Source organism: Tachysurus fulvidraco, chromosome 4 (genome assembly GCF_022655615.1).
Source record: "Tachysurus fulvidraco isolate hzauxx_2018 chromosome 4, HZAU_PFXX_2.0, whole genome shotgun sequence".
In the NCBI taxonomy this organism is placed as follows: domain Eukaryota; kingdom Metazoa; phylum Chordata; class Actinopteri; order Siluriformes; family Bagridae; genus Tachysurus; species Tachysurus fulvidraco.
The window spans coordinates 21558243-21581433 of NC_062521.1; the positions used below are offsets into that span (position 1 = coordinate 21558243).

General features: G+C 37.2%; 1 protein-coding gene across 2 annotated transcripts in view; it reads left to right on the top strand.

The window, feature by feature from the left end:
• The first annotated feature begins 10085 nt into the window (after window positions 1-10085).
• The window catches only part of khdrbs2 (KH domain containing, RNA binding, signal transduction associated 2), a 104097-nt gene continuing 90991 nt past the window's right edge, over window positions 10086-23191 (top strand). For both annotated transcript variants that reach the window (XR_007140290.1, XM_027174826.2), the window contains exon 1: window positions 10086-10439. Coding sequence is in view for 1 of the 2 variants with exons in the window: in XM_027174826.2 (XP_027030627.1) it covers window positions 10349-10439 (91 nt within the window). In the remaining variant the exon portion in view is untranslated. The remainder of the gene's footprint in view (window positions 10440-23191) is intronic.

Consider the following 23191-nt stretch of genomic DNA (forward strand, 5'->3'; position numbering starts at 1 on the left):
GTGGAATCCAAGTTAAAACAAAAAAGTATAGGGGGAAAGTCACCTGGCATTGAATTGAAGATCTTCACCTGGATGTTTCGATTTTACTGAAACTTCATGTCAGCTTGGAATGTTCAGATACCCAACAACATACAGTAGCAATCAAAAACAAAATAGGCCATCTCTCAACATAAGACAGCATAATGCAATGTCCAGTGTGTAGTGTTTAGTATTTTTATCTGCTTTGTTATGACAAACTAAAAACTTATTCATATGCTTCAGGTGATCACGGTATAAATATTGAAAGGGATGTAATTGCTAGTTCTGGTACCTCAACCAGATCCCCCACACAAGCAATGCCTTTGTGAGATGTTTCTAATCTTCAACTGACAGGTTTCTGTGAATGCTGCCCCCATTATTACTAAAGGAGATTGTTGCTTCCTGGTTTCCTAAGAATCTAAAGAAAAGCTGGTTCTCTATGGAATATTGTTTCAGTCATCATTCATGACTTCTGCCCCTCAAATACTTATATCACACTCAATTATCTCATGTTCAAAGATTTACATTAATTCATCAGCAGCTAAGCAGGTAAGCCAATAAAACCTTACCATATAGTTTTCTCTAAAGACTGTAAAGCTTACTCATTCAGTAGTACAATAGAAATTAAAGCATATTAAGACATCTAATTTGTTTTCTTGCCTCCAGACATAATTCCTTTTTTAAAGCATACACAAAGTACCTGAAGCTATCTGCTCACTCCATTTAAATAGCAATATGAATGAATAAACTACTGAATTGTGAATCTAATTTTTCAACAGTGGTCTGAAAATCTTGAACATGTACGGGTTACAAAATGGTTTAGTTTGGATATTTTTAAGCGCATAACTTTGCCCAGCAAAGACCTGACCTCCAAATCAAAAGCCAGAAGAAAAAGATTTTATCTCCTTCATACTGATGGAAAAGAATATTTCTTTCTTTCTTTCTTTCTTTCTTTCTTTCTTTCTTTCTTTCTTTCTTTCTTTCTTTCTTTCTTTCTTTCTTTCTTTCTTTCTTTCTTTCTTTCTTTCTTTCTTTCCTTCCCACAGGCAGTGATTAAATGTTCTTCTACTGGTTACCTCTCTGTGGAGATAATTGTGGGTGACAGAATATTGGCTTATCTGAATCCTGCAAGGCCACACTGAAGTAAAGAAGGTTGCATAGACATTGTAAACTAGAAGTAATGGCAAGACCTATCTGACCAGGTCATTGTCACAGCAGCATTAATTTAGATGTTTAATTCTAGCATGAAAAGAGTAAATATATATCGTACCTTTAAGCAACAATTGAGCCCACACACTGACAAAAAAGACTTGGCTACATCATTATTTATTTGGCTACATCCATCTCCCATGGATTAAAAACTGTGGTCTACTTTGTTTCTACCATAGGAGACATTTCTCTTGATCTGTATAGTTCAAGCATACGGCTAAGTATGGTGACCCATACTTAGAAGTTGTTCTTCGAATTTAACCCATCCAAAGTGCACACACACAGCAGTGAACACACATACCGTGAACACACACCCAGAGCAGTGGGCAGCCATTTGTGCTGCGGTGCTCGGGGAGCAGTTGGGGGTGTTCAGTGCCTTGCTCAAGGGCACCTCAGTCGGGGCTGGCTTAAGACTCAAACCCCCAACCTTAGGGTTAGGAGTCAGACTCTCTAACCATTAATCCACAACCTCCCTTCTATGGTAGGGTTTTCAAACACAAGACAAACATTAATGAATTTGCTAATGGGCTCCTCAGTATGAGCAAAAAAACACAGCAGATCCTTGGTTGGCACAAGTTTCACTCTAGATTCCCTTCCTGGGACTACACCCATTTTTATCTGGGTTTGGGACTGGCACAGTAAGTGTAAGACTCAGTACAAAAAGCCAATACATGGGTTGCCTGCCTGCCCAGTAATCAAAACTAGACGCCGGGATCAAATTGCAGGTTTCTAAACACTGGACCACCAGGGAACTCGCCAAAATAGCGTTCTTGGCTCTAGATATTCTGGCCAGTGATAGACAAAATTCTGATCGATTTCACTCTAAAGCATTCAGGAATTTTAGTATGAGTCTTATATGAACAAATTCTTTAACTTCACTAACCTTTTAATCCCGGTCAGAGTCATTGTGGATCTGGAGCTTATCCTGGGCATACACTTTTGAATAAAAAGCCTGCCAATCACACAGCAAAATACATAAACCATCCTACACACCTAGGTGAAGCAGAGCCCCCAATCCGCATAGCGCTTTAGTTTTTTGATGTTGGGAGGAAACTGATATGTCCAGAGGAAAACCTGGGGAAATTAGGTGAATATACAAAAGACTAGACTGACTAGATCTGCAGATACAAACTTTTTTAATATAAAACACTATTTTCAAACCTATTTCCATGCCATGCTCTCTCTAAATGCAGAACTTCACTGGTGCATTGCAGTACAGAAACAGATGGTGTAAGCATGCCTACATTATTTTGTATATAGTTCTCTCCTCATCTTCAATGAGTTCAACCGTGATATTAAATTTGATGTATGATTATATCACTTCCTCTTCTGCTTTCTTTTCTTTTCTCTTTACATTGTTTTAGATTTCTTTGTGCTTACACCTTTGAGCTGCACTTAACAGCAGGAGGACCTACCTCTTTTGGCATGCTGAGATCATCATCACTTTCATCTTACTTTTACTTTATTTGCAAGTGCTAAGCCAAGCCTTTGGGTAATTTAACTGTTGCAGGGCCATGTTCTTATTTCTCAGAGGGCCACCTTTAGCTTGAGGCACAACATTATGCAGATATCTCATGCAGATCTGTAATTTGGGATGCAACACAAAGAAGTGCCTTTTGTGGTTTGAGTAATTCCACATTCATTTTGTACATTTGTCAGTATTAACAACAAATCGGTCTTGATTAATTTTCAATAGTGCTATCTGAATTGATAGATCATGAAATGCAAAGTTGTCAGCTTCTGGATTATCACCTCTCCACTTTCAAGGCTATTATCAAAAGCAGAGCAGATGCAGATGTAATACAAAACTAATGTACCATATTAACCCATTATTACCAAAATATCACTGCAAAGCAGAAAGGACAGCCTCTGTTGGCTAGAGTACCTATTATTGAGGAAATATATAGCAAAGAATGGAAAAAGAGAAAAACCCTGCAGAGTGAAACAGTAGGTTAATGAGACTTCAGGGTCTTAGACTTGGGACCATTAGTTCCCAAAGTGAGCAAGCTTTAATATCCTCTTTCCCCATCTGCATTGCTCCCATTGCCCCACACTTATACTGCTTAATAATTCACACAGAGGGTTGCTGCCTTCTGCATCCTGGGTCTCAGCTAAAATAACAAATCCACTACGACTACGTCAGGCACATTCACACTCCTTTTGCCTTGTGAAGAATTACAAAAGGCTCATGGTTGATTTCTTGTTCCCAATACTACAACTATAAACCTACAGGACTGTTGAATGGGGAAAATGCATAAAGGCTGGAAATGCTGGAACATATCATCAATAAAAATAAATCAGACTTCATTTATTATTGATTGTAAATAAACCTGGAATAAAAACCCAACATTTTTTTCACTTTAGCATCTAACTTTTTCCCATACATTTAATCGCACTTTATGTTTACTTTGTAGTACTTTGTCGATTCTTTGTAGTGGTTAAAATATTGTATTTTTAATCCTAATTTATATGAGCTTCTTTTTGATGAGATGGTTTAATATTTTATACTGTAATTTCTTTCTTTTTTTCTGGCTTTTCCGTTATTTAATAATGTGACTGTTTTATTTTATTTATTGTATCCAATTTTTGTTTAATTATTTAATTATATATACTATTATTACTACTATTATTACTTTATAGATTGCAACACCAACACCTACATTTAAGCCCAACAATCTCACTCATCTGAAAGAAAATCCCTGATTCATTTTCAAAACCTTATTTTTATTTGTTTATTTTGTTCAGGGTTGCAGTGGACCCGGAAAATATCAGTTCAATTCAATTCATTTATTTGTATAGCGCTTTTTACAATAGACATTGTCTCAAAGCAGCTTAACAGAACATAAACATAGAGCAGAAGGTAAACATAGGAATAATAAAAGAAATAACGAATAATAAAAGAAAAAGAATGAACAGAATAAAAAAAAAAATTCAAGATTATTAATAGATATAAATAGTTCACATTGTGTATGTATTTATCCCCAATGAGCAAGATTGAGGCCACTCAGGCAGCAGTGGCAAGGAAAAACTCCCTTAAATTGGTAAAGGAAGAAACCTTGAGAGGAACCGGACTCAAGGGGGAACCCATCCTCATATGGGTGACACTGGGGTGTGATTGTAATATACAGTCAAACAAATGATGTATTGGTGTAAGGATCATGGACTTCGGATCTCCTTAGTATCACAGAGTCTAAATGGAGATGTCTCAGGATTCTTAGAGTCGGCCTCGGCTCAGTGGACGTCCAAAGGCTTCGTCCCACAGAGAATGTTGGGAGGTGGTACTATGTCTGGATGCCTCAGGATGGGTACAAAGAGAGAAGCAGTGGAGAGGGATTAACATATCTGCTGTTCATAAAAATGTGCATGTCTGATGTACTGGTGCATGATATTATGGGATGTATTATGTGTACGCCTGACTAAACAGATGAGTTTTTAATCTACATTTAAACTGGGAAAGTGTGTCTGAGCCCCGAACACTATCAGGAAGACTATTCCAAAGTTTGGGAGCTAAATATGAAAACGCTCTACCACCTTTAGTAGACTTGGGTATTCTGGGAATTACCAGGAGTTGTGAGATTTTTTATCTAAAGGATTGTAACGTGTTAGAAGACTAGTTAGATACATGGGAGCTAAACCATTAAGAGCCTTGTACGTAAGTAGCAGCAGTTTGTAATCAATTCTAAACTTAACAGGTAGCCAGTGTAGAGATGATAAAATTGGGGTTATATGGTCATACTTTCTTGTCCTGGTGAGAACTCTGGCAGCTGCATTTTGTACTAACTGTAACCTATTTATTATTATTATATCCATGTAATTCTGGGCTTGGGAGAATTTACCCCGGCTGAGAAGCCAGTCCATTGCAAAGCACTATGCACAGACATTCATAGCTAGGGGATATTTTTGAATAGCATAAGCAATTCACCTGCCTGCATATGTTTGTAGATTTCCTTTTTAGTATTATAAAAGATATTTTTCCTCATAGGGTTCAGCCATATGTCTCCACAAGGTCAAGTCTGTCGCATATTCATATCATTATAAGGATATCTAGTCCTCCATACACACACACACACACACACACACACACACACACACACACACACACACACACACACACACACACACACACACACACACACACACACACACACACACACACACAAAGAGAGAGAGAGAGAGTGTGTATGTGTGTGTGAGAGAGACACACACACCTCAGCACCATTTAACAGTGCTTGTAATCATGAATTTTGTTAGAGAGCATGCTCTGAGGCACAAAGTCAATTTACTCTGACCAGCATTAGATCTTCTGACCATTAGATAAACTACATCTAACACATGGTGTGGCCACAACATCATCCATCACCTTTATGAAATCTCAGCCAAGAACAGGTTCCTGCGTTACAAACATTTATGTGTGCTTTAGTATTTGATATATTGTTAATCCATAATGAGTCCTAATATCAATAGCGAGCACTATATATTAAATTCACTTGGCAGCACTATTACTGCAGTGATACTTATACAATAGTTTCAATGATTTACCTTTGGATAGGAATTAAAGTGTGCATTCAGCATTGAAATGTTTACATTTACATTCGTGTGGTAGATTTACGACTGAGAAACTGAGAATGAATTGTTTCAAAGACCCAACTGTAGCTCTCTGATAGTTTGGGGATTTAAAATAACAAGCTCCCAAACAGCAACCACTAAGCTGCCATTACCTCAAATGATGGGCATCATAAATATGTATTTTTGCCCCTTCACTTTCTCTGACAGAATACAAAACATTAATAGCACCTTTCAACCAAGTAGAATTGCTGTCTATTGATCGTGCAGGTTTATGTACAGCCACTAGAGAGCTCTAAAAAGCCACTGAACTGAATAGTATAGAAGAGCAAATTAATCTGAGCAATCAGTAAATAATGATTTTGAAACACCCTCTAATTTTACATGCTAACAATGTGCTACTGAGCAGTGTCATTATATTAAAACAGTGAACGGATATATCTGACAATCTGTAATTTATGAAAAGATCAAGAAAAGATCCACCTGCAAGCTGCTTTAGGAAATATTAAAAAACGCACACAATTCACCGTAAAATATAATCCTGTTGAAATTGGAATATAGGCCTTTCTTTAAACAGATATTAGACAGTATAAGACCACTATTTACGTAAAAAAAAACCTTCACTCATCGTTGAGACACTGTATCATGTCAGTTATAGGCTGGTCCTGTTGTTAAACTCCTAATTGTTTTTATTAGATTTTATAATGATCATAATTAAAGCATAATACATTTACATTTGTTAAATCATTTCTCAGTGGGGGGGGGGGGCATGGTGGCTTAGTGGTTAGCACGTTCGCCTCACACCTCCAGGGTTGGGGGTTCGATTCCCGCCTCCGTCTTGTGTGTGTGGAGTTTGCATGTTCTCCCGTGCCTCGGGGGTTTCCTCCGGGTACTCCGGTTTCCTCCGCCGGTCCAAAGACATGCATGGTAGGTTGATTGTCATCTCTGGAATATTGTCTGTAGTGTGTGAGTGAATGAGAGTGTGTGTGCCCTGTGATGGGTTGGCACTCCGTACAGGGTGTATCCTGCCTTGATGCCTGATGATGCCTGAGATAGGCACAGGCTCCCCGTGACCTGAGAAGATCGATTAAGCGGTAGAAATAAATGAATGAGAATCATTTCTCAGACAGAGTTTTATACTATAGATCTTAATGTAGAACTCTTAATGGTAAGGATTGCCTTCTCTGAGAAGGACATAAGATAAGCAAGCAATCTGTATTCTGCCTTCTGAAAGGGACAGAATTTATTTTAGGAGGACAAACACTTTCCTGATATGCTGCTAACTCAGGCACCTTCATCCTAAAAGTCAAACATAGGAGTAGGGTAGAGTATAATATCGTATTTTGATTTATCATAAACAAAATAATATGCATTGTAATATAGCTTGTAATATATAATAATCATTAATATTCCCTCATCAGCTATGATTCTAAAGTAAGATCTAACCGGATATAATCAGAACATCCTTTTATTTACAAAAGTTGCTAGACAAAAGTCACCTGAATCTGAAAAGACACAAGTGACGCAACTTTCTTATTCAAAACTAACGCTATTGTACACAATTAAGCCAATCTGATCAGGTAGAAGGACCATAAATTAATATGTTTTGATGTTGCAAAAAATGTGTTGCAACATCTATGTTGCCATGAAGGCATTCATTATGGTCTACAACATGAAATTGCACTAATTACACTGTTGACTAATTATATAATGATTAAACCGAGCTGTCACTAATTGGGTAATGCTCATGCGATATTAATGTCTATAGCCGTTCTGTACTATCTGTCATGTACTAATGATGGTCTAGTTAAACATTTTTTAAAATCATAAGCATTTTTATTTATTTTTTCTATTTTCTTATTGGAATCCTTTTTTCTTACATCTTGGATTTCTGATCACATCAAGTATGATGTAAATGTGTTATTCTACACAGCTTCTTATTTCTCACCTCACATTTTTCCTTTTATTGATTTATTCATAAATTCTAATCTTGTTTGTAAATCTTTTTTCCCCCCAAGATGCTCTTTTCAAATGGAATTGTAAAGAAAATAACCTTATTAAGTTACATAGACTTCCTAGTTGCTATTTTACTCATGAAAGAGATGAAAATTCTGTGGTTTAGCTTTTGAATTAAAGCACATGGCAAATGGATTAATATGATTCATGTGAGGTTAAAACCAAAACGTCTATGCTTTTCAGAGGGAAGTATGTATAATGAAGTAAATTAATCTAAGCTGGACAGAGTGGAATCAATAGTGGATGACTAACCACTATAGTATAAGGATCATACATTTAAAAGAGCTTTCAGGGCAAAAAAAACCAAAGCTGTTTTTTGTGGCTCTTTTTGCACAAAAGCTAGATTTTATTAGGAGAGTTTACTTTTGGTTTAGTGTATGTTCTTGATATTTATTATTTGTCCTGACAAAAAAACTGGAAAAAGTTTTACAAGCAACCTGGGAGAGGGTGAGCCAGCAAAATTAGGATAGAGCGAGTCGATACGATCATCAGGGACTCCAGAATTACAGGATTGTGCTCATATTTTCGCACATTTTTTAATAGTATATGAAGCGAAAATGCTAAGAAATCTCAAAGGGTACTGCTAGTTGGAAAAACTACAACAATATACGATGTCACCATATACTTTAGAGTGGTGTTGAAGTACAGCTGTGTTTTTGTGAGATGGTGCATTATAAAGTGTGACCCTGGGTGTACAGATGTTTGCCATCAACACTGTAATCAATTCAGTCATTAATTAGGTAAGCTTGCTTTTTCTATCTCCCTTGTATCTCTCTTTATCCCCTCCTCATATTTGAGTGTATGCGTGTTAGTGCATGTTTTCCCTCTATAGACCGACTGTCACACATGCCTAATCAATCTTGGCAAACGGAGGCAACACAACAAAGCAACTGATTAGTATTCATGGACGCGACAAATCGAGCTGACCTTGTACCCTGCTATGAATATGGAACACTTGTCTTCCTTAAGACAGATCACTTGTTCAATTGCTTACCTTTGTTTTTTTTTCTTCGCTCCACACAATTTCACTGCTCTAACAGTTAAATCATTCTAAGTGTCGTTCAGCTATTATTTTAAGCACGTTGTTTAATAGATGTTGTGCTTTCCTCAATTAAGCAAGGCAACCATAATCAGGAGCAACTGATAGTCATCTCAGGTCCACTCATTAATTAACTTTACAATCAATCATCTTCATTTACCACTCCATTCAAACACAGTGAATGATATTGAGCTTATCTTGGGATCACTAAACTCATAACGAATGGGACACCCTGGATAGGACCACGCATACACACCTTCACACAAGTAAGGGCAGTGTAGCATGGTGTTAAGAGATAGGAGGAAATCTGAACAAAATGCAGATGGATCCAGAGAGAACACAAAACTCCACATAGAGAGTAAAAAAAAAAAGTGGAGTAAACTGTGTATATTCATGACGGTTCTAATGGTGGTACTATATTTCACCTTACAATGTGGATACAGTGTAAAATCTACAATGTCAAATTTTGGTTGTGAGATGCGTTAGTCTTGAAAAAATATGGTCTTGGCCTTGACTGAGAGTTTGTAAATATAATGCTGTCTTTTCTTTTCACAAGTTTAACAAAAAGTCTTTGTTTTGTACAATGCACAAATTAATTCAAATGGGTGGTTTTAGTCTTGATATTGACCCAGTCTCATTCTTTCATTTGACCTCTTTAAGACTTGTCTTGGCTAGTCCTGGTTTTGGACCTGACAATAGCGGCCATGATTACAGCCCAATTTTTTGAGTAAAGCTTTAAACGTGTACAACAATGACTTGATAACCCAATAAAGATACACACTAAGGATACAAAAGGTGTAATAAGAGATAAGAAACGCTACAGTTTAGTAGTTCCAACGTAGTTACTGACTACAAGGATGCAATGCAAGAGTAACTTGCTGTATAGACATGATGGCGTGAACATTAACATATTTTACATCCAGTGGCAAAGCAGTTACACATGTTGGGTTAAACTTTCTGACACATTTAGGAACTTTGTTCATCCCTAGACAATTTTCAGGTCTTTTTTGTTTCCTAGGGTCCTTTTTTAGGGCCCAGATCTAACCCCAAAAATCTTGAAGAGGTTATTAAATGAACTACAAGCTCATGTAGAGAAGATGAGAGACACCCAAATAGCTCCTCATGTGATATTAAGTGCACTACGTAGGGATGGAGGCAGGGATGGATTTCAGACCATACGTGGTGCACTTGTATAAAGCAAGGACTGTTGCCAGGAGTCACTTGTGTCCTCCGAGGCAGCCAATCAGGCGCTCCGTGGGCGTGGTTACAGCGCAGATTCTCCGGCGGAGGAGGGAGGATCATCCGCGGCGTCTCGCGTTTAAACCGAGCGCGAGGACATGGGTGCGCAGCCGTGATTTATCCCACAACGCGTTTACCGAGCGCGCGCGCACACCGACTGTCACCTGCTGTCACTAACCAGACAGTGATTTTTAAAGCAAGCTTAAAATAATACATAAAACATTGTCATTTCTCACTTTGCCGTGTTCGGGACCGAGGTGAATCATGGACCAGGACAAGTACCTGCCCGAGCTTCTGGCTGAGAAAGAAAGCTTGGATCCGTCGTTCGTGCACGCGATGCGCCTTCTGGCTGAAGGTAACGGATTTTACTTACCCTCCGTTCACTGTGCATTAGGAGAGCAGGCATGCACCACTTGGAACTGATCATGCGTTTTACCCCCAAATTGTTATTGATTATATCATCATGTCATAAGCCATCCTCCGGTGCGTCGTGAGCTCGTGCCCGGGTGCAGGTGCCATCCCCGCCATTTGAAGTCAGGGATCCTTGTACTCAGGTGTGTAAGCACTAAAAGCTCTCAAGTAGAATCAGATGATTTTGTATCTGACTAGGGGTTGTGTCCCAGCTTGACCTTTTTTCCCCATCTCACTGTTCAACCTGTCATTAAAATAGATGCCAGTGTTCTCCAGAGTGTCTCCCTGACTGACCGAGAGACTCATCTGATGCCTTTCAGATCCAATTCAAGGGCTCATCAGATGCCAATTTCATCCCTCAGCAGATAAGGCGAGATCACAGAGTCAACAAATTTAGAGGAAATTGAATTTTTTTTTTACATTTTCCTTTTCACAGCTCAGCTGATGCCTTTGTTTATTGTACGCACCTGACATCCCCAGGTAGTATTAACTCTTTTAGGCTCCTCCTGTACTTCTGTGTAGCTGCGTAGGTGGAGGTGCGAATGCAAGTCTGGGGATTTCTTCTGAAAGGGTGAGACGTTACAGTATTAGCCAGAATTACACATATTATCATTTCATTTGAATGTGAATTGTGTAACAGGAGAGAATAGATGTGTTTTGTATCCTGTATATTTAATCATTTAGGCTGAATCATATCTAACTGAGATGCAGCCAGGAAAACGTGCACAGTGTATTACTTTATTATTTTTTGTGCAAGAAACACCGATATAACTATACCGCTTTGTTCAGAGGTTTCTTTCTCATTATTGATATTTTCCTGGAACTCTCAATTAAGCATTGTTATTCAATTAACATCGGGTCTGTGGCTTTGGTAATTAGTGATGATAAATGATATTTTTGTTTTCCATTAACACAAAGATTCATTCCTATGAATCCAGATTATGTCTGGCTATAAAAGGCTGCTAATGAAATATTTGCACTGAAAATAAAGAGAACGGCTTGAAAAAAGATAATAATATGATTACTTTGTTGGTTTAAATAAGGTTGTGATAGGATTTAAACATTTAAACGTAACATCACGACATACTGATCACAAAATTCTGACCTATACGTTATACTATATTGTTTGTAAAGATAACACGTTATTACACACAACTACACATACAGTACTGTATAACTGAAGTTTTTTGTGCATGCAGTTTTATATAGGATTATAGATGGCGTTTAATGTTTTATCGCTGAATCGCAGTTTCTTATTACATTGCTTCTGATAATACATCCATAAATAAAAGACCACATTACTGTTACAGCCACAAAGTTGATAATTTTCCAGTAAAAGCACCTCAGAGTGTTTTATTGTGCCAATGATGATTGCTAATTAATTATTCATTAAACGTTTCAAACGATTTTATCCATTTCTATCTCAGGTTAATTTAATTCAGTTTTATCTGTATAGCACTTTTAACAATGGACATTGTCTCAAAGCAGCTTTACAGTACACAAGAACTATAGTACAAAAAAGTATAGTATAAAAGATTAATATTAGACAAAGGTTCAAGATTAATATTAGACTAATATTTAAAAGTTTTTGTACTGTATTTGTCTCTAATGAGCAAGACTGAGGTGATTGTGTCAAGTAAAATCTTCCTTAGATGGAAGAGGAAGAAACCTTGAGATGAACCAGACTCAAAAGGGAACCTCAGTCTGTCGATTCGTTGTCCTGCTCTCTCTCGAAGCCTATAAGACATGTATGTAGCTTGTCATATAACTGAGAAACCACAAAGAAACACTTTCCTGTGTTGAAAAGATTTTTTATTTATCACAAATTGAGCGCTTACAAAAGATGTATGAGATCCTGATATGATAAACCAAATAAAAGCATCTACCATTACATTACAAGTCCCATAACAAATCACAAAAAAGCGAATAAATAAAGTACAAACTGATCATCAGAGCAACTGCTATGCACAATTTAACACCACCTTCTGAACGAATGATCAGAACCGAGCATTAAACAGAGTTTTAGTATAAATCGTATTACATGCAATATGAAAGTCTTTACCGACAGCTGTTTAGTGCTATTTACTGATAGCGTTGCTGTTCTAAACTTTGATAAAGGTATTGCTTGAAAAACTTTATCCCGATTTAGAACCTGTTCCTTATGAATAATTTTGATTTCCAGGTTGAGGATACAGTATGTGTGTGTTAGGGAGCACTTCATTCACTTCACAAGGCTAAAAGGGGAATCTCAGAAAGCCTGTCTCACCCGGAGGGAGGTACAGCCTCTGTGTCATGACACACATGACAGCTGGGGATTTTTGCTTCTCTCTGGCAGACAGGGATGATAAATGTGTTTGCTAGTGCGGTGCGGCTGAAGTTAAGAGATGTTAATGTGCTGAAAGACATGCAACATTGGCCTTGTTTCACACAGCTACTTGATCTCTGTGACACTGAATATGGAAGATCCGATTTTTTAAAATTCTCAACGTATTTATAATCAGTGATGAAATTAGATGCCCTCATTTTATTCTGTAAATACTGCTATGCTACAGGCAAGTGCCAAAAGAACTGATTTATCTCTCCATGTGTAACCTCCTGTATACCACTGGGCTGTTGAATTCCTGAATATTTTTATCATTTACTTAATTTAATAAGTTACTTAATTTTTTTTATAATTGTAGCTGCAAGGCAAATCACACTTTTATATTAATGCACTTGTGCTAATGTTTTATTGTTTCTACTGTAACAGCTAAATCACAGAGATATCTATGGTGGATGCTAATAATAATAATAATAATAATAATAATAATAATAATAATAATAATAATAATCGGGGGCGCACGGTGGCTTAGTGGTTATCACATTTGCCTCACACCTCCAAGGGTTGTGGGTTCGATTCCCACCACTGCCTTGTGTGTGTGGAGTTTGCATGTTCTCCCCGTGCCTCTAGGTTTCCTCCGGGTACTCTGGTTTCCTCCCCCGGTCCAAAGACATGCATGGTAGGTTGATTGGCATCTCTGGAAAATTGTCCGTAGTGTGTGAGTGAATGAGAGTGTGTGTGCCCTGTGACGGGTTGGCACTCCATTCAGGGTTGGCACTTCATTCTGCCTTGATGCCCAATGACGCCTGAGATAGGCACAGGCTCCCCGTGACCCGATAAGCGGTAGAAATGAATGAATGAATAATAATAATAATAATAATAATAATAATAATAATAATAATAATAATAATAATAATAATAATAGTTAAATTAAAACTAGCTATATATATATATATATATATATATATATATATATATATATATATATATATATATATATATATATATAATGTGTGTGTGTGTACTAAAAAGATGGATCATTCTTAACATTGTGAAAAGAGATGATTATTGGACATTTTTAAAAGGAGTCATTGCTAAGACAGTGGCTGGTCAGCCTGCCATTTGAAGATTTTCAGGACTTTAGAATTAAGGTCCTTTCTCTCAAAGGTTGTTGTGGTAAAATGTGTTATTCTCTAATGAGACCAATTTTAAAAGCATTCAGAATTCCAAAATGTGGTGCAAAAACTAAAAATCGAAAAGCGATACACCACGCCCCCTGTGCCGCATGGTGGTGGCAGCATCATGTTTTAGAGCTGCATTTCTTCATCCATGACTGGGGCTTTTATCAAGGCGAATCCTGAAGATCTATAAATACCAGTCAACTTTAGTGCACAACCTTTAGATGATTGCTAGTAAGCTGAAGATTAAAAAGGAATTTCACTTTTCAGCATAACAACGACCGAAAAGCATACATCTGAATCAACAAAGAATGCCTTGACAGTTTGATAGCTTTACAATGTGTTTGCAAGAAAGAGTGGGAAAATATCGACAGGTCAAGATGTGCCAGGCTGATAGACACTTTTAAGATTCGGTGGTGTAATAAAATCAAAAGGAGCTTTAACAAAGAATTAGTTAAGGTTTTTTAGTTTTCCTTAATTTTTATACATTGTAATTTCACATTGAGGGTGGAAAAGTTCTGACATGATTTATCTTGGTTTCATTATTTTAACATCACAATTAGCTTCTGTATTAACAGGGGTGTGTAGACCACCATGCCACTGAATTGTTTTACTCCATACTTAATTTGCAAGTCATTGTATTTAAGGATTAATTGAGCATCTTTTCCAGCAAATAGCTAGCAATTAATTTGCATGCTATTAACTGTAATTGGTGGCAAACATGAAAATCAAGAGTCCTTCAGCAGAAATAGTACAGAACGCATATTTGCTATTTCAATAGCAAGTGAGGCTGTAACAAACATAATATTAAGAACTTGTGTGTATTACTGTATAAAAGTCAGCCAAGGATGGTTTCTTTGCATGTTTATTTATAAGGTAAGGGGGATAGCTGGGCTGTACTGTAGGTATTCAGGGGGTATGCTGTGTGGGTTAACCCTCATTTAAAGTCCAGAATAATAAAGCAGTACTATGCACCAGTGTCCTTATTTTGCAAAATCATTTTGCCTGAATAGTGGAACTGAAACACAGACAGGACTGCTGTTTGTATTCACATCAGATTTGATTCTCTGAGGTACATTTGTGTGAGAAATATCTATCAGCTCTGTTTTTTTTCCCTTGAGAAGCAGCTTGTCTATAAAGTACTGCATTAAGAGTGAGTTTCCATCTGTGGAAGAGTCTGAAGATTGATCTCCACAACTGTTCATTTTCAGCTCAGAGATGAAAGGAAATGCACAGGAAGATGAGGTGTCACCTCAAGGATGAGCCTGGACTAGTATTCATGCACAATATTATTATCATGACCATGTCAGCACTATTGGGGATTTTTATATTGATACTGCTTATTTGTTCCTCGCATTTAGTTAAGTGGAAATATTTGTACCCGCAGGGGAGAATGAATAGGAAATATGTATATTATGTTAAATGTTAACTATCACTGGTACAAATCACTGTCAAAACACACACACACACACACACACACACACACACACACACACACACACACACACACACACACACACACACACACACACACACACACACACAATCCACTTTATATGGAACACCTGTACATTTACGCAGTTTTCTAATCATTCAGTCATGTGGCAGAAGCACAAAGCATACAATCATGCAGATACAAGTCAAGAGCTACAGATCATGTTCATCAAACATCAGGATGGAAAAGTATGATCTCTGTGACTTTAACTGTGTGGCATGGTTGTTGGGGCCAGATGGGCTAGTTTGAGTATTTTATAAACTGCTGATCGCGTGAGATTTTCACACACAACAGTCTCTAGAGTTTACAAAATATAGTGCAAAATCTTCAATGAAAATTCTGTGACCGGAGGATCTGCAGACTGAAACAACTTTAGATATCAGAGGAGAATGACCAGTCTGGTTTGCTGCCAGGAAGTCTACAGGGTGTCCCAAATGTCTCCTTACCCATTGGGGAAATTAACACTTTTTTAGCAAAATGTCCTCCAAAGTATTTCCAACCCATATTGCCTTTGCCAAAAAAAAAAAAAAAAAGGCCATTGTGTGACAGGAAAAAGAAAGAGCACAAAGATGCCAATCATGTAGAGGGTATTTAATTTGAAAATTTGTATTATTTGTAAAGAAAATTAGATTTAGATCATAAACCGGTAATTTCCCTTGTGTATTGAGACTTTTTGGACATCCTGTATAGTAAATCATATAATTACTCTTTACAACCAATGGAAATTCATCAAACATTTCAGCAGATTCTAAAACACACAAACCAGCCCATCTGGTACCAACAACCATGCCATGTTTAAAGTCACAGCAATCACACTTTTTTTCATTCTGACAGTAAATGAAGCATTGAAGAGAACATTTTGGACAAAATCCTTCATATAAGCAGAGTGCTTCTGATGCTTTAGTAAACCCAGTAGATGTTTGAAATGTCTGATGATTTAATACACTTCCTCACTATGTTGCACAAATAGTGGTACACACAGCGAGATGTTAGTAACGTTATGTCTGGCGCTGTTGAAATGTCTTGCACTGGACAGAAGATTTCCTTCTCCTTGATGGTATGAAGTTGCTTGACTAAGTGATCGGCCAGTCTCTTCTCACTAGAGGAACCTAGTGTACAGATGATTACATATTTTACATGAATTATAAACAGATTCTGCTGTTATGCCCAAGGAGTTATGGGTAATACAAATGATTAGTTAGGTCCTGTGATGTTAGTATTTGCATGTGGAACAACTTGAATGGTTGTATGCAAACATTCCACAGATTCTGTTAGCGTGATCTTTTACTCCCAACAAGCAGAACTTTGATGTCAAATAGGAAGCTGTTTTAGGGCTGTTCTGGAGAATTGTGAAGTTTTGAAGTATAATATTTTCTGATTTATTTCAGGGATGCTAACATTAGTGAGAAGACAGTACTGGGCACAGATACCTTTAATTTTAGTTTGTTCTTTCTGTAGGTGTATTGTTTTGTCAAAACACATACATTTTAATTTTTTTCTATTAAAAGATCGTAGGGGTTCAAACCTTTGCTCTCAACTCCACAGTTGTTTGTTTTACACTGATATTAAAATTTTAAAATTTAAATGATTGAGATTAGTATTTCTGCTTCATTTATAAAGAGTTCTTAGTTCATATTTTCTTCAATTACTTCTTACCATCTTACATGCAAAAGATTAGAACATTTAGGCTAGGCTTTTTTTCCCCTTTAAATGCAGTCATTAAAATCTGTAAAATGTTTCAATTATCATGATATAAGCAGTTAGACATGGCAAATGAATTGCTTTCTCGTCCCTTCGTGAAATAAGACACCAGATTAATTCTCTCAAATCTGCCAGTTTATGTATAAAATCTTGTCAGTTGAAGCTGCTAGAATCTGTCAGGAAGCCCCTAAAGTGACAATCTGGACAGATACATATTGATTAACACAGACACCATTTGGACATGGTTGAAAGTGGTGCTAAAATGGAACATTCTTTACCTTCGTTGTTAAAAGATGCCCTCGAGTAAACAGCTGTTCAGCTGGAGCTAACGTTTACGCAGTGCCTTGTGCCTTACTGGTTTATTTGAATGTCATCTTGAGACACTGGCTCTTAGCCAGCCAACTTTTATTTATCCAAGCATATTACTCAGCCATGTTTTATTTAATACCTCAGAAATTCCCTCTGAGATTGGCAGCTCTGTTAGCAGGGCATGTACCGTGACCAGAACCTTGACCCTCACTGAAGTGACTCTAGCCTGTTCTCGCAGCTCACCTAGATCTGTCTTCTTGTTTTAGGCTTAAAAGCTGAATGCTTTTGTTCCTGATACAGCTGTGCTCAGAGAGCCAGTGCTGGATTTCTTTAGAAACCTCAAGTGCTGAGAGTGGATCCTACCTGACAGTTAGAAAGTCTGAACAGGGCAAAGCAATAGCTAATGACCTAATGACTAATAACCCCTTGTTCTTACAGTGTTGTCGGTTAAATAACTAGTAGATAAGCAGCTTTACATGTCCCATGATTGATTTTCTGTGTAAAGCAGGTAATTATTAAGGCTAAAGATCAATTTATCAGAACCTAATTATATCTGTATGAAATCCAAGGCCACGGGCTTTGCTCATTTTAAACATTTGTAATTGCTTTAGTGATCAACTTATGAGTTTAGCTGATTGTGAAGTTACATATGGGGGGTGATTTGACTTGCTCAAGGGCACCTCAGTCATGGCCAGCCCGAGACTCGAACCCACAACCTTCGGGTTACGAGTCAGACTCTCTAACCATTAGGCCACAACTGCCTATTGATTTATTGATTGATTTATTGATTGATTGAGACAGGAACCTGTAGTTTGGGGCAAAAATATACTATGTATGTTACAGTCTATTTATTCCCTGAACTTCATAAGGAGATGGTGGCCGCAACCTCACCTTATCTTTATTTTGGATTGGTTTTTGAATTCACAGGTCAAAGTTTACCTAGACAAATTCAGGAAAAAAGCAAAAGCAACTGCTTCTAGAAACAAATATACATCTTTGTACACCTTCAGTGAATTGAATTTTTAAATATATATAGAAAAAATGTATATAGCTTTCAGGTGTCTCCTGCAGCACTGTAGATGTTTACTCCTCTGACGAAGATGAATCAAGGTCAAACAGCTCAGTTGTAATTAATTTCAATCATTAACACTATAATAAACACAAAATGAAGTTTTTGTTAAAGTAAAGGCATGCCCATGTGTTTAGAATGCTTAACAGTAATGCTTAGTTTCCTTTAAATCCCCAAGAAGTAAAGCAATATAATGTGCCACTTTTATAAAATCTTGCCATATATTTCAACCAAGTATATGTTTTGGTTCAAAAAATTGAAAAGTCACATTGTCCACACCAGACAACCAAGTCTGTGTCAATTTATCTGCGTAGTGGAACAAGGCAGGGTTTTTCATGCTGCTTGCATTCACCCCAGATTTGATTCTCTAAGGTACATTTACTGTGAAAAAATTGTGCAGCTATGTTGTTCCACTGAAAAGCATCTTGTCTGTCAAGAAGAAACTGCTTCTTTATGAAATCAGGTTGTCTGACCAGTAATTTGAGGATACACAAGATCACATCACAATTATTGATTGATACAATAAAATAAGAGTGGATTAATAATAATTACCATCATTCATTGACCTTCACAAGGAAAATTATTTGTAACAGTTGCACTCATTTTACACTGTTGTGTATTAGCCGTTTGGTGTATTTTTGTGTGCTGTTTTTTGAGAAATTGGCATTACGTCCAGTGTATACAAGCTATATACTGTATAGGGGAATGACAATTTAAACCCACTTCATTTGTATTTGTAAATTGTTTGACATCATCCATATTTTGCTTGTAGCCTCATTATAATTATATTTGTAAGATTCCTGCTGATGTCCATCTATGCATACAGTCGTGTCAGATCTTTTCAAACTGTTCATGTGATAGAACAACCAAGAAAAACGTGTGTTTAGGAAGATGTTTTAAGGGGACAAAAAAAAACTGTTGCATAAGTGTGCACTCACATAAACACTTTATTAAAATACTTTTTGCTTACAGTAATGATGATCCGTGGTACGAACGATGTTTTGGAAATTCTTTTGTACCACTTGTACCAATTGGAAGTGGTTAAGATGTTGCTGCCGCTGTTGGACCATTGAGAAAGGCCCTTAAATCTCAGTTGCATAAATGTGAATTGCTCTGGAAAATGGTGTCTGGAAAATGGCACAAATGGAAATGTACATGCTTTGGATATGGACCATGGCTTCGGAAGCTGGATAAAAGTAAGAAGATCAAGAAAATGTTCAGAAACAGATCTTTCAGAATCACTTAATTGTTGACAGCTGTATAATAATAATTCTTGCTCAAGAGTTGGTTAATTTATTCCCAGAACATGGACTATAAAAGGTTACTGTAAAGCCCACTCCTTCCCCATGTAGAATTTTGTTGGATTTTGTTGGATGCTGTAATCCCATTAAAACTGGAAAATAAGTTGACATTGAGCTTGAACAGTAAAAACTGCAATATTATAATAGGGTTGTATAGACATTTGATATCTACTGGAAGTGGTAGCCTAGTTAAGGCGTTGGACTACTAATCGGAAGGTCATGAGTTCGACTCCCAGGTCCACCAAGCTGCCATTGCTGGGCCCCTGGGCAAGGCCCTTAATCTTCAATTGCTCAGTTGTATAAATTGAAATAAAAAAAAAGTAAGTCACGGTGGATAAGGGTGACTGCTAAAAACTAGAAATGTAGATGTACTGTATTGGTACTGAAGACCAGCAAGACTCTTCCTGCTTGAGATTGAGTGTGGGGTTTCTTTTTTTCACCCTAATTCTGGCTACAGAATATATTTTTTAAATAAGTTCAAGTAAGACTACCTGCAGGTTGCCATATATGCTTCTGCATTAAAATTTGTCCCACTTGCAGTGACCTTAGGTGTGTTTTTTTTTATACATGCTGTTCATTGCCGCAAGCAAATCTAACTCCAATTAAGCATTTTCTTTAGACTTACACCACATCTAGGTTCTGTTGTAAATCCCAGCACACCTGCACCAGGTAATCATTTCTTGATTATGTGACTCTGGAATGATGGAAGTTGGAGTAGTTTTATTCTGGCTAGATTAGCTGAGGACTGGAGGGCACATATAAATTGCTCACCTCTATTTGTTAGCTAGCTGTCACATTATAATGGCACTATTATGGTACAGTAATATGCTTGGGGGTATAAAATGAGTGAGGGAGAGCTGTGTGATTGAAATAGCACGCATTTACTATGAGGGAGAAACCTTTCTATATTAACTGGGAGAGAAAAGCTGATTACCATCACCGGTGTTTTTATCACCATAGCCATGATGCTTTATTCACATTGATGAATACAAACCCAGAATACAAACTAACCACATCACTGTTTACTCTGTAAAGCTGGTTTTAGGCTATGTGATTTCAGCTGTCTTTTCCTCGCCTTGTTTTTCTCCTCAAATTGGTCGCCTGCCAATTCCCATCCACCATTCCGCCCTCCCCTAACATATGACAGCTACCGACTGAGGAGGGTGAAGGCTTTCACCAAGACACATGAATCACAACTGCATCAACAACTACATCATTCCAACTGTTGCTATTACTGCGTCAGCGTATAGCACACTAGGAGGAGTGAGCTACCTGCCCTCTTCCACCGACACAAGCTCATAGATGGTCATAATTGGCTTGTGTCACTGTGATTGACAGGAGATTTTCCTCCATTCTTTCTACCCAGAACGCATGCCCAATTTTGCTTCCCTAACTCCCTAACATGGACAGTTGTTGCATCACCAGTTCTCCCAGACATAAGCCAAATGGTTTTCTGTTGCACTACTTGGGAGCGCATTAGTTATAAGCAAGTATAGCTCTTGTTAAATAATTGAGATTTTTTTTTTTCTGATTCAGTGGCTTAAACCCTAAAAAGTTCCCTTTTTGAGCTATTTAGCAACCCCCCCACCCCACTCACATTTTATAACAGATGATACAATATGTAATTTGTACAATATGTGAATCTATTTTTACACACAATTCTCAAAATAGATTAACATAGTCAAATACAATATACACATAAATAATTATTAAAAGATGTTATGATTTGTAAACAATATGGCCACTTCATGCCATAGTAAATTAATTACATACACTTAGACAGCTCTATCATTATTAATAATAATTAATAATGGATTCACACGAAACCTTAAAGGCTGTGTGCAGAGTTTGAGGTGTGATCAGTCATGGGTTTGGGATGTTGGGCTCTACCATCAGCCAATCAGATTTCAGCAGGTGTTTTAGAGGGTTTGGACAGTTTGTCTCTTGTGTTTTTATTGTTCTATGTAACTTGGCAACGACTGGCCACTAGGGGGCACTACTTGTGAAAGGCCCTCGGGCCTCACAGATTGCTAATCGTGGCTATATTTGTCTTTGTCTTTGTATTTATCCCTGCTCTCTGTGTAGTTAAGATTATCAAACAGTGCTGAAATTATTTTAAGTACATTTTCTTAAATTTCAGTCTCCTTTTAAGTTTGCATTGTTTTACAGAAGTTAGCAGGAGATTTTTTTAAGAATATATAAGAAACTGTGTATTTGCATAATTATCTATAAACAACAGGTTTTCAAGATTGTGAAGCATAAAGATACATCATTAGAAAATATGACAAATAGAAATTAAGTATGAAATAATCGACTAAAGTCAACATTTGGATATATCCTGACATTTCCCTGTCACAGACTTCCTCAGACAGGCTTCACCAAACATGTGAAATCGTGAAGGGCTGGAATCCAAGTTTATTATTCAATTTATTTGAAATGTATTTTTATTATTAACTGACTGTAATAATGTACCGATAATGAAATTGTAATGGGACGTTTCCGAGATTTTGCAGAAATGGTTTAGAACTGTCATTTTATACTTCTTTACATTAGGATTGGCTCTTTAGAGGCTCTATATTTGAATCTGAATATCAGTGATAATGAGGCAACTACAATTTTTCATACTTTTCCCTATTTTATTTACGTTCATCTCAATTGAAACTAAACCGAGCTTGTCCCAAAGATTCCAGCCATCTGTGAATTGCAGCATCTTTTACTATGGTCTCAGTGCCGGGTTGAAATGCTGGCACAGATATCAATATGTTCAGTTAAACTAATCTGTTCCACAAGAGCGCATTATGATGAGGTGAGCAGGAGGCTCAGATGGCATCTCCCATTTTGTTTAAATCACTAAAGTAATTCCTCTTTATTACTAAACCTTAAAAGGACTTGATACATTGCCAAAGAAATGCTATTACTTAAATAAAATGTAGAACTTCTTAGCTTTAAACAAGTGACTTTTACCCTGAATTCATAGAATAGGTTTCAGTATGGAAGCATGCCTTTTAGCGCTTCTATACTATCCCCTTGTGGTAAAAAAAGATTAAATCTGAGGTTCAGTCCCTGGCCTTCTGATACTGTTTGATGAAAAACGCCTCTGATACAGAGACAAGCATCTGCCTAAAGCTTTTTTTCTTTTAAGGACATATTGATTTTTATGTATTATGAAAGCGAAGCGTGTTCTGAAGCATTCTCCTAGCTGCTCTGTGGAGCTGGGCCAGATTACCTTATTTCATTTGTGAGTACACTCCGAGACGAGCCATATGGTCCGGTTTGCCATGTCTCAAATGAGAACTAATAAATGATTGAGAGACGATGTGTCA